Source organism: Panthera leo, chromosome B2 (genome assembly GCF_018350215.1).
Source record: "Panthera leo isolate Ple1 chromosome B2, P.leo_Ple1_pat1.1, whole genome shotgun sequence".
NCBI lineage: Eukaryota > Metazoa > Chordata > Mammalia > Carnivora > Felidae > Panthera > Panthera leo.
This window is the reverse complement of record NC_056683.1, coordinates 116,253,310-116,266,358: the sequence shown is the minus strand read 5'-3', so window position 1 is coordinate 116,266,358 and position 13,049 is coordinate 116,253,310. Positions and strand designations below refer to the sequence as shown.

The window sequence follows — 13,049 nt, the reverse complement described above, 5'->3', positions numbered from 1 at the left end:
CTCCTCTTCACAAGTGGACAGCTAGCTTCTGGAAATCAGATCCGACTCCCAATCTCATGGCATTTTGAGTGTTTAGACTGCAATTTGTTCTCTGAGCTGCTGGAATAGATTGCTATCATCAACACGTAACTTGTCTCCCACACTTAGAAAGAAGGAAGACAATTTTTCATCCACAAACATGACTGCTTTCTTCTTGCTACTGTTACTATAGCAACCAGTGTGGTTTTGAGATCAGATTATGAACCCCAGGGAGCTTGAATGCATTCCTTGTCCCCAAAGCTGATGCCACGTGTGCTCCCTTTCTTGTAGAGCATGAGGGCACCATGATCACTCGGTCCGCTGTGAGTCACCTGCGGTGGTGGAGAGGGTTTCAATCACCTATCATAATGCTTTTGATGATTTACTAAATCGTCTAGGCAGCTGTATGTCCAAAGCACCATGTCCAGAGGGCCTGGACAGGTGCTCACCATCCATCAAAGAGGCAACTGCAAACCACTCGCTCAATTAAAATTTTCTCAGGTGAATGACGGTTCGATGTCTCAAACTCCTTTAGCAGAACAGAATCACAAATAACCCTATCAAAACGTTATAGCATCAAAACGTTAGCTTTGGAAAATAAAATATGTCAGTGTAATCAGCATTGGTTCTACAACAGACGTGAACTATTTAACATTGTCTCCTCTTTCAAATAGCACTTCGATGAGATTAAAAAAATGAATATTCATTATCATTAAAATGTTGAAATGTTAACATATTATTTCCACTTTACTTTGTAGTATAGTACTTAATATGTTCTCATTTTAATTGTTCTAATGGGCACATGTTCTATTTTAGGAACTATCCTGAAAGCTGGTGATTTAAGTCCATTTATTTAGTCTTGAAGGGGAGAAATTTGGAGCCAGTAGGTGGTGCTTAATTATCTGACAATGACCTGGGAAAGATATACCCTTTAGTAAAAACCTACTTCACAATGTTTCATCTGGTCCTCTTATTATAACTAGCTTATCGTTCATAATAGTAAGAAAATAATTTTATTTTTCAAGATTAAAAGATAAGGAATTTAAGGGGAAATTTATATAAGTGCTTATGTGCAGTAAGAAACGAGAGAAAATAACACTCTTTCCCCTCTATATTCTTTAAAAAATATTTTTATTATGACTATTTGGTACATTACTCACAACATAAGAGATGTAAATAATGAAGCTATGTTCACAACTGTACAATTAAATGGATACCTGTAAATCTACACCCAATTTAAGAAACAGTATGATCGCATCTTCTGTGAGTTTCCTCCCAACACCATCCCCCAGGTTCACTATCTTAGAGGTAACCACAACATGGAATTCATGTTTATCATTCCCTTGCTTTTTAAAACTTATCTTTGAAAATTCGCATATATATCTGTAAAGAGTATGTGGTTTTATGTGTATTTTATTTATTTTTGTTGTGTGTGGACAGGCGAGGGGCAAAGAGAGAGGGGGACAGAGGATCTGAAGCCGGCTCTGCACTGACAGCACAGATCTTGATGTGGGGCTCGAACTCATGAACTGTGAGACCATGACCTGAGCCGAAGTAGGATGCTTAACTGACAGAGCCACCAAGGTGCCCCACTTTTTTTTTTTTTTAAGATTTTATATTTAAGTAATTTCTATATCCAATGTGGAGCTCTAACTGACAATCCCAAGGTCAAGAGTTGCACGCTCTACCAACTGAGCCAGCCAGTTGCCTGTTTAGTGTTACTTATATTAGAAATCTATAAAAAAGGCATCATACAGTATGTAGTGCATTTTTTCATTTCTCTTCAGTTTCTAATATTCATCTATATTATTATTTTTTTAAATCAGGAATAGGTATTAAATGTTACCAAATGATTTCACTGCATCTATTGAGATGATTATATAATTTTTAGATTTTCTGATATTAAAATACTCTTGTATTCCTGAGATAACTGAAGTTACTCATGGTTATACATCTTTGAATTTATTTTGTTTGGTATTTATTTTTCTTAGGGAGAAGAATAAGATTTATTATACAGTATTTTGGATAACATGGGTTTCAACTATGTGGATCCACTTATATGCAGAGTTTTTAAGATAAATGCAATACAGTACTATACATGTATTTCTCTTCCTTATGATGTTAATAACATTTTCTTTTCTCTAGCTTACTTTCAGAATACAGTGTATATAATACATATAATATACAATATGTGTTAATCGAATGGTTATGTTATGGGTAAGGCTTCTGGCCAATGGTAGGATATTTGTGGTTAAGTTGTTGGGGAATCAGGAGTTATATGTGGATTTTTGACTGTGTGGAGGGGAGCAATGTCCCTACCTCCCATTTTGTTCAAGGGTCCACCGTATTACTGATTACCCAATTTTAAATGATTTTTTAAAAAACATAAAATCACAAACAACACAACCTGGTTTATAAGAATGCATGCATATTTAAGGACATATTTGTAAAGCATTCCATTCTTTGGCGATGGCAGACTAGGTAATTCCTATGAACTCTTTCACTGAGAAAAACAAGATCATGTGGAAAAAATACATATATTTAAAAACATTAGATTGAAAGTACCGGAGAAATATGAAGGCAGTAAAGAGTTATGGTGCCTAAGAGACAGCTTTTAACAATCAAATGGCTATGGGCTATGAAAATTGAAGTTCACACCTTATAATGCAGACACTATGTAGGCTTTATGTTCATGTCATGAGTGAAATTGAGCATAGACTACTGTCCATGCTTGTGTTGGTTGTGCTCTATTAACATTCCCTATCCCAGGTCCATTCCCTGCCTTCTCTGTGTCCAGAGAGGGTGGAGTGGGTTAGGCCTCAACAGACTGCATCATGTTGGCTAGTCAAACTGGGAAATTGATCCTAGAAGCAATTTAAATTTGAATTTAAGGTATCCTCGCTGGATATCTACAGATATCCAGATAAGGAATTGGATTTTGAGACAAGAGAATATGATTGTAATTAGAATATATTTTAAGCTTTCTCTCTTTAAATACTCATATGCTAAACCCATACAGAATATAGGTGCAAATACAAGTGTGACTGCACCTAGGACTGACCCACAAGGAAAATCATAATGGAGATAGCTGTCCTAAGAAAGATGGTAGGAGAAATGAACAGTGCAAATCTAAATGTATAAAGACAATTTATAGGGGCACCTGGGTGGCTCAGTCGGTTAAGCGTCGGACTTCGGCCCGGGTCACAATCTCATGGTTTGTGAGTTTGAGCCCTGTGTCAGGCTCTGTGCTGACAGCTCAGAGCCTGAAGCCTGCTTCAGATTCTGTGTCTTCCTTTCTTTCTGCCGCTCTCATGCTCATGATCTGTCTCTCTGTCTCTCAAAAATAAATGTTAAAAGGTTTTTTTTCAATAAATTAAAAATTAAATAAAGACCATTCCAAAACCTAAATGTCTCACCCATCTCCTTATAAAATAACTGTTTTATGTAAGAACTAGGGAAAATGCATTGTTAACTGGGTCTGAGAGTACCTGTCCAGTTTGCCTTCGTTTCCTACGAGGTTGTACTGGCGTCCCTCCACTTCCCAAGAGAATGATCCCAGACTCATTCTTGGTGCTGAAGGACAGGTTGATTTCTGTGCCAACATCAATCGGTACAGGGGACAGCTCTACGAAACCAGGCTTTGGGAAGCTGACTGTGTAAACGTTCTGTGGGTAAAAGGGAAAAAGAGAAGAAAACATCAGAAATAAAAATTTAAATTAATTTCTCCATCTCACTCTCCTTCAAGCACTCAGTGGCACCATAAAATACATCGTTTCAGGAAGCATGAAACTCAAGAGTTACATGGAAAACTTAGGAGCAACTGAAGAAATACTATCTCCAGGCATGACCGAACTTTCTAAGCAGTTTGGGTTAAAATAAAAATTCAGGCATCTGCTTTTATTTGAGCACTTTTGATTTAAAATACAGATGATTATCACTGATCGATAACATTTTCTTTTGGTTTAATTCTATCTTGCTAAATCTCTCTTGAAAACAGTCTCAGAATCCCTTAAATACCCTCTGTCAACTAATTGTTTATATTTTATAGATGAGTACGACCATGGCTTATGTCTGCATTTTCCTCAGTGATAAGTCCAAGGTAAGATGTCCACTGCTATCAAATGTATAAATACATTCTAGAAAAATTTAAAAAATCAGGTAAAACCTAAATCTTAAAAATAAGCACACCAAACATTTCGTAGTCCACTTTACTTCTCAAAATGAAAATAGTAATTGTTCTTAATAATAAAATTAAAGCAGTAACATTTCAGATAGTAGCAAAGTGTAAAAGAGAGAAAGCAAAACTCACTCCTTCTCAAAGCTGTTCAGAAGCATATCGCGTTTATCATTCATTGATTCATTCATTCGTGTGTTCATCATGCATGCATTCATTCATTCACAACCTTGCTCTCTCCTCCTTTTTATATTTACACTGAATCTTGATAGGCACATTCCTTTGTAAATTCCTTTTTAAATTTATGTATGTGGGAGATACCTCTCTCAGGAAACATAAACTTCATCATCACTTTTAATGGCAGAAGGACGTTCCATTGTATAAATGTGCTAGGATTTATTTAAGCAAACCCATGTTGTTGGGCATTTTGAGTGCTTAAAACGGTCATTTTCAAAGTTCTGGATTTTGCTGGAGTAAAATCATGGCATCCTCTAGCACAGAATATTTTCCCCCACAGGGTTTCAGGCCCAGGTAAGTGACAGAAGTATTGTAAAATATATCCTCTATTTTTGTTTCCAAATTTCAAATGATAGACTTTTGGATAGTTCTGATAAAACTACTGTGCAGACTTTTCAATATTTATCCACATCATTTCTGCCTCATATTTCAGTTGTAAAATAATTCCTGGTGACGGAAAATTGCCTTTATAGAATTATCGTTTTCACACATACAGGCTATTAATTTTCTGGACAGTTTCCCATCCTCATGTATATATCTTTGGGATGTGGATGAGAGTAGCCTTTGCAACATTAAAGCTCTTAGTAAAACTTCCTTAAAGAAGCCAGCATGGATCCTTAGAGTTCAATTCTGTATTTCCCTAGTCCTTATTCCTGAGCTTCTCATAATGGATATCTATGGCCAATTCCAAACTAGAGCCTCCAACTATGAACCATGAAGACCCCGAAAGTTCTGGTCTCACAGATGGATTCACTTCTCCTTTCTCCTATTCTTCCGTGATTTCCCTGAGCTCTATAGCCATGCTTTAAAATAATTTCAGTTGGAGAAAGCAGTCAAATGAATAGTTGTGTCATATCAAGGTAATCAAAATTTTGTAAGTATGATATTTTTAACATTTTTTAAGAAACAAACTCATTGCTTTCAGGATTCCCATAAACTTCTTACTAATATTTCCTAATGACTGTTGACTCTTGGTCAGAGATATTTTAAGAGAGCAGAGCTGGGTCTATTATTTCTCTCTCCTATGAATCGGCCCCTATCGAAGAGTCAGAGCAGACTAGGTAAATGGAACTAGGGGTAGCTTTGGGTACAAAGAAAAGATCCTGAAGATACCTAACAGCAAAGGACTTTGCAGTCCTGTCAAAGATGGTCTTTGTAGACAGTTCCTAGTCTGTGCCATTTCCAAAGAAAAGCAGGCTTGACTCTCAAGCTGTAGACACGATGCTATGCACTAATGATTATGGTATAAACGATTACTTGTTATTTGTGTAAATTCCTAGTACATTCCAGAAAAAAATTGAAGGCTGCTAATAAAGCTATATATGACACAGGGAGATAAAATAAATCTGAAATAGATTAACAAAAATGAGGAAAGGGAAAAGTAGTATTTGAAAAGGAGAGAGAATCAGAAAAGAGGTTAACATTAAAAATAGATGTTATGAAGTATTATCCATGTGGGAAATTGGTTCACAATTTGGGGTCTTCATCACACCATTTCCTGCATTTATGTGATTATGATAATTTGTAGAAGTGCTGCAATCTTGCTTTGTTATTTATGTATAGCTAAGAATTTAAAATATATTAACAAGGGATTGCTCCCCGTAAGAGCACCCAAACTAAGTCAATTTAGTCAGATATGAAAGCATTTAGGAAGCCATTAAAAACAAACCAACCTCCAGTGAACATCCTTTGGTAACGCCAACGTAGTCAGGGCTACTGAGTATATTATATGGAGTTCTCGAAATTTCAATATCTTTGAGGCAGCCCGAATATTTCTTCAAATTTACTTCTGGTCTGTTGAAAAGTTACACGGAAAACAAAAGCAACGCCGTTAGGGACATGGCAGTATGGTGTTTGCGACTACCGGACACGAGCCATATGGCGCGAACTGACACACGGGCAGGCACGTGTTTCTCAAATTGTGCATATGTGCACATGTGTACCCAGCAAGCCACGCTTCCATTATCCACTGGTTGGATGAAATGGATGTTACCCCATCCTGCAGAAAGAATCTTTATGTAGTTCTTCCTCTCTTTTAAAAATAATCTTACCCACAGCACTTAAATTCACGATACAGGAATTACTGATTTCTTAAGTGCTTCGTATGTGTAACAAAATGGTTTTCTTTTTTGTACCAAAGAGTAGATAATTGAGTAGGCAGAGTAATAAAACTATGAGCCAAAAAAGTTAAAATTTAGGGGAAAAATTTAGGGAAAAAATGGGAAACATTTATTTTGAAAAAAAAAATTTTTTTTGTCATTGAGATTTTTTGGGGGAGAGAAGGGGCAGCTGAAGATTAAGATAATATTATATTTCTCTTTAAAGTTTTAACTAAAACAAAGCCTAAGAAACATTCTTTTGGATTACATAGTCTAAAAAACATACTTAAACATTGGATTTATAGATTGACCCCAACGTCCTTATTTTATAATGGGGCAATAACAAAATCAAGCAACCAAAGGCACAAAACCCATCTTCCTTAAGGTTGAAAATGTCTTCTATACCCAAATAACACTTGCATGTTTACTTTTTATTCATTATTGCTTAGAAAAAACCCAACATGCTAGCACATGTGAAGTGCTCAATGGACAGCAGCTAGTAGGATGTCAGTGATGATCCTTCTTTATTTAATCGATAGCAACACTGTCCAATAGAACTTTCTGTGATGATGGAAATATTCTGTTCTGCATTGTCCAAATCAGTAGTTTCTGGTCACATGTAGCTATTGGCACTTGAAATGAAGCTTATGCCAATGAGAAACTGGACGTTATTTAATTTTATTTAATTTAAAGTTAAGTAGTCACTGTGGCTGATGGCTACCATATTGAATAATACAGGTCTGTTGGGATAAAAAATAATAACACTTTTTTTTGGTGTTAATAAGCATCTGTAAAACCTGCCCAATCAACACCAAAATATTATTAGGATAATGATTAATTCTCTCATTGTCTCATGATGCCAGGTTTCCCTTTTTGCCTCAATAAAAAACATAGGGCATGCGGAAAAACAGGTGGGAAAGAAAATCAGACACTGGCATGTGTATCAGGTGATTTATGTCATGCCACGTATTTGTTCTGTCTTTTCTGTCTCTGGAACTGCTTCATTTTCTTTGGTCATTTCCCATTATTCCCAAGGTCTCCTCCTTCTGCTCAGTCGATTTGTTATTATGAAGAACATGTCCAACTGGAGGGTAAGGATCTTGCTTATATTCTTATTTATAAAGAATAGGGAATGGGTGAATTTTATTCCCAGTGTTCATTTGCTTCCATATTTTCTTTTAAAGGATGACTGCTTTATCACAAATTTTTCAGAGGTCCTATCAATAAAGTAAGTTTCTTCTACAAGTTATATAGTTCACTGTTTCATGGACACACAATGAACTATTTCAAAACACGATGATTTAGTAGGCTCAATGCTATGAAAAGCACGGGGGATAAGCAATCACATGTGATCAGATTCCTAATGGTAACCACAGGCCTCTTTTCCTCTGTTTGCCTCAAAGGCAGCATTACAAAGCTACACAGTGTCACTCCAGAGTTTTATATATTTCCATTGAAAGACAGCCTTTGCCTTTTAGCCATCCCAGCAAAAAGCATGACTAGGCTCATAACTATATTGTGATAAAACAACTTGGATAATTTTTTTGTATATACTTTCATTTCTATACATTCTAGTTTCTGGTGTTAGGAGTCTACACTTTGTTTTAAAAATGTCTTGGCTAAGTTAGGCCATATTATCTCCTTTCCAGAAATGTGGCATAGCTAGGCTCTGAAATATCAAAACACCAGGCACTAGCCAGAGTGTGCCAGCCCTGCACATCGCTGGGGTTTGATCAGCCACTTACGGAGGCCTGCTGCTCATAGCTTTCATGCTAATGTCTTTCTGCAAACAGGAATTAAAATGCTCCTGGGAAACTATGGGGACCGTCCACAAACTTCGTCACCATTAAGTCAAATACTAGTTTAAAATATATTATTTCCAGAGATTCCTTTTATCTGGCTTCATGGCTAATTCTAAATAAACATGACAATAAATAAACAGCTTTGCAAAGAGGTGCAAGGGCCCTGTAAACATTTGCATATTTGCAGGCTTGCAAAAAGCAGCGAGGCAGTGGTGAGCATTTGGGAGCACAGGCTGATTGTTCAGCAGACAGCATGGTACTTGACAGATGGGAGTCCAGGGTTCAACACAACAGACTGCTCTGCTCTGTCCCCAGAGCTACATCGTGCCCATCAACCTGACCAGCTGACCTTTGCATGTGTGCTCCTGCGTATGTGCACCAGGGGGCACTGTGCGTGGGCAGTTCAGAAAGGAAGCAGAGCAAATCTGTCCTCATAGCTGGTGAAATAAGTGAAATTGCAGCCCGATTCACGGTGGGTGAGCAGCAGCATCTCAGTAAGTAAAGGGCAGCACGAGAACTCTAAGAATGTATTACTTGCTCATGAAATGTACTACGAATTAAGCTGCATAGGTATTGTTCTGCTTCTGCACCACTGCTGTGTCTAAGAAGCCACATTTACCCAACCCATGCACTTGAAGAAGGCATGCATAATTTAAGTTTTACCTTGCTTTCATACTAGGTCAAAGGGAAGAGAAAAAAAAAACAAACAAACACAATTTACTTGCAATTGCATTTTCATTTAGTAAAACAATACACTTTAATCATAAGTCTTTTTAAAAAGTATCACATGGCAATCTTAAAAAGAAGGGAATGTGAAAAACCAACAGAACAGGAAACAGACATATGCCCTTGACCCCTGTGAAATTCGAATCCAAAGATGACCATTTTCTTTCCACACTATTCTATGGGAAATGTTTATTTTGAAGTACAAATGTTTTTTCAAAAATTTTTTTTTAACGTTTATTTTTGAGGGAGAGAGACAGAGCATGAGTGGGGGAGGGGAAGAGAGAGAGGCAGACAGAATCCGAAGCAGGCTCCACACTCTGAGCCATCAGCACAGAGCTCGATGTGGGGCTCGAACTCACAAACTGTGAGATCATGACCTGGATCGAAGTCAGATGCTTAACCAACTGAGCCACCCAGGCACCCCTTTTTCTTTTTCTTTTTTTCAATTTTTTTTAACGTTTATTTTGAAATACAAATTTAAAATACTAATTTTAATCTGTTATGCGCAAACATTGCTATGCTGTAGTATTCATGAGTTGTTGATAAATATTGCCTCTTGATGAGCTTGAACTTAATATATGTAAAAATAATTTATGTTTACCTCATCTTTTGAACTTTACCATATTAAGATCCTGTCTGTGGGCAAAGTAACAGCAAACTAAGAATGCAAAGCTCCTTGCTTACTCACACATATATGTCTAAAGATTGTATGGGGATAATGTACCTTACCATAGAAATACCATAATTATAAAATGCTGTACTGAGCAAGTAAAAACATTTTAGTGACACAGATTTATTAAATATGCAGTCTGAAAACGAATGTATAAACCTATCTCAATATAGCTAACAAATATACCTTTATAGGTAATTCCTAAAATCACTTTATGGTAATTAAAACCAAGTCATCCCTAGAATACATAAAGCTACATCTTGATAGCCTTATTTTGGCTATATTTAATTCACTCATAGGGAATTTAGTTAATGATCTTGCAAAATAAATCTTAGACTGAAGCAACTGTCGGATCTGCATTTATACAGTGCCTGGCGCATAGTAGATTCTCAGCGAACACTTGACAATAACAGATATTTGAGTAATGACCATGTCACAGTCCAAACGCATTTGATCTGCAATGAGTTTTTCTGACCAGACACTGTAAGTGTACATGCTTAACACAAGTATATCGTAATGTGGATGAATGCAGAATGAAGCCCCATGAAGCTTACCAACTTATACTCTTGAAAGGCTGGTATTTAGTTGCTTGGTCCATGAATATAGGTACAGGGAGAAGAGTAAAACTCAGTCTGTATGCTAGCTATCATAAAACAAGATTGAAATTGCACCGCTCGTTTGGGAAATTCAAAAACAAGTGACTACCATATTTCTCAGTTATTCTGAGAATCCCTCCAATCATAATGCGTCTTTTAAGAGAAGACACACCAAGGGGTGCCTGGGTGGCTCAGTCGGTTCAGTGTCTGACTCCTGGTTTTGGCTCAGGTCATGATCTCATGGTTCACGAGTTCAAGCCACCACACTGTCAGTGCAGAGCCTGCTTGGGATTCTCTCTCTCTCTCTCTCTCTCGCTCCCTTTCTCTCCACTTCTCCCTCACTCACACCGTCTCTGTCTCTCCCCAAAATAAATAAACTTTAAAAAAAATAAGAGAAGAAACACCGCGATAGGACTTTTATAACCATTAAAAACTAACAAGCCAACTAAACAAAACAAAAATTAAAAACGAGGTAGTCTGTATTTATAGTAAGTTCTTACGGTTTAACCAAGTCAATTCATTCCGTTCTAATTAAACTCAATTAACATTTATTGAGCACCAAGTGCTTTATAACTCTTTTTTCTTATGAGATGTTTTATAACAAGCAGTAAATTAATTAAATACACATGAAATATTTCCTGAGATTTTTTTAGTTTCTTGAGTTTATTTTTTGAACTAAACTATGAGTTAATTATATCTCTCCATCCTGCTATCTAAAAAACATGTGTGAAATTAAAAAAAATGTTGGCAGGGACACAAGAATAACTAATACAGCTTTAGCATTAGACATATGGGAAAGCTCCAACATAGCATTAGTATGCTAATGCTTAGCAACAAAATAGGTTATACTCACAGTATTCTGGAACACTGACTGATTTTTAGAACACTAAGCAATGTCAGTGTGCCATGATCTGCAGTGAATGTGCGAGGAGAAGAGCAATTACAAGACGCACATTCAACTCTAGTTTCCACCTTTAATTACTTTTACAATTCTTTTCATCAGGTGAATATGAGGGAAATAGTGATTTCCATCCATCTCTTCAACAAAGATATCCAATTAATCCTTGGGCGTCTAAATCCTGGTGTTGTTCTAACATGTAACATGATTTTTTTTTTTTTTTAATTAAGCCTTTCTGCAACTAAAGGTTATGCGACATTCCTGTTGTAATTAAACTGCAGAACTCCAGTGAGCAGGGTGGCCATTTAATTAAAACTTAATCCTTAGCTCTAAATATACACTACATTACCTCAAGTTTCTCAGTGTTGGCAGACCACCAAAATATATTTTGTCATCTGCTTTCAAGTCAAGACCAAAGTTGTTTCCAGAAGATAAAGTTGCTAGGTTCTCCTCCTGGTTAGTATCTATATCTACAATTGATATGTTGGCTGTAAAGGAGAGAGAAAGTCTTACTTGAGCGAGACGAACCATGTCTGTATTATCACTGTTACTTCAGGATAAATTTACTTTAATTCTCAAATTAACATTGACTTTCCCAAGCATTTGGACCACGTATATCTATTGAATAATCGCAGAAGCAATGACATCAATAAAATAAAGTATTAAACTATCCACAAAGAGGGCTTAAAAATAATAGCCTGACAAAGGAAAGAAGAGAGGGACTTCTCTGTTTAGTCTGTTTTGTTCAGAAAGCAGATGGGAACCCCTTATCTCATTGATTTTCTCCCCTTCATTCTGACGAGGAGGCTAGGCTCTTTCTGAATTATGTGCTTTCTCACCATAATATTTGCTTAGGCCTAGCCTTTAACTGCTTCATATATTTTGGACCCTTGATGCATACTGAGGCATCAGTTCATTAACATGAAAGATTCAGCCTCTAAATCTTCGCCTGATATTGGATCTGAATTAGCAAGGGTCTGAAAATGGCTATTTAAACCAGTGGATTATAAGGGCATTTCTAAATGTTTATTCTTGGGAACGCTAGTTTCCTGGATGTTCCTGGCTCAAATAAATATGACAAACATTGGGTTAAGCAAATTAAACATATATTTTAATTTTATGACTGCCCAGATCTTCTGACATACTAATGTTCAATGTAATGCTCCAATTGGGGGACACTGAGCAAGAAGTATTTCTCAAATTTATTTGACCATGGAACATTATTATTTTCCCTTAACTCATAACTTTTAGAATAGTACTTTTTTGAAAAACAAAGAAAAATATCAAACTCTAAAATTCCATTGTAATCTGTAGCCCTTTCATTCCAAAAGGAAGTATCTTCAATAAAAACAAACATAATTGCCCTATTAAATAATGACAGGGAGGGGCGCCTGGTGGCTCAGTCGGTTAAGCGTCCGACTTCAGCTCAGGTCACGATCTCACAGTCCGTGAGTTCGAGCCCCGCGTCGGGCTCTGGGCTGACGGCTCAGAGCCTGGAGCCTGCTTCCGATTCTGTGTCTCCCTTTCTCTCTGACCCTCCCCCGTTCATGCTCTGTCTCTCACTGTCTCAAAAATAAATAAATGTTAAAAAAAATTAAAAAAAAAATAATGACAGGGATACCTAGGTGGCTCAGTCAGTTGGGTCTCCGACTCTCGGCTTTGGCTCAGGTCATGGTTTCAGGGTTTGAGAGTTCAAGCCCTGTACAGAGCCTACTTGGGATTCTCTCTCTCCCTCTCTCTTTCTCTCTCTCTCTCAAAATATATAAATAAAATTTAAAACATGATCAAAAGAAATACCAAACCTATTAATACCTCAAATCCTTAAAGCA

At 36.8% G+C, this 13,049-nt stretch overlaps 1 protein-coding gene across 4 annotated transcripts in view; it reads right to left on the bottom strand.

The window, feature by feature from the left end:
- Positions 1-13,049, bottom strand: part of LAMA2 (laminin subunit alpha 2) — a 609,036-nt gene that overhangs the window by 39,650 nt on the left and 556,337 nt on the right. For 3 of the 4 annotated variants that reach the window (XM_042939791.1, XM_042939792.1, XM_042939794.1), the window contains 4 exons: positions 11,570-11,708; positions 8,994-9,005; positions 6,103-6,223; positions 3,507-3,683 (listed from right to left, as the gene is read on the bottom strand). In XM_042939791.1, the coding sequence (XP_042795725.1) occupies positions 3,507-3,683; positions 6,103-6,223; positions 8,994-9,005; positions 11,570-11,708 (449 nt within the window). The remainder of the gene's footprint in view (positions 1-3,506; positions 3,684-6,102; positions 6,224-8,993; positions 9,006-11,569; positions 11,709-13,049) is intronic. The other variant, XM_042939793.1, reaches the window with a different exon arrangement.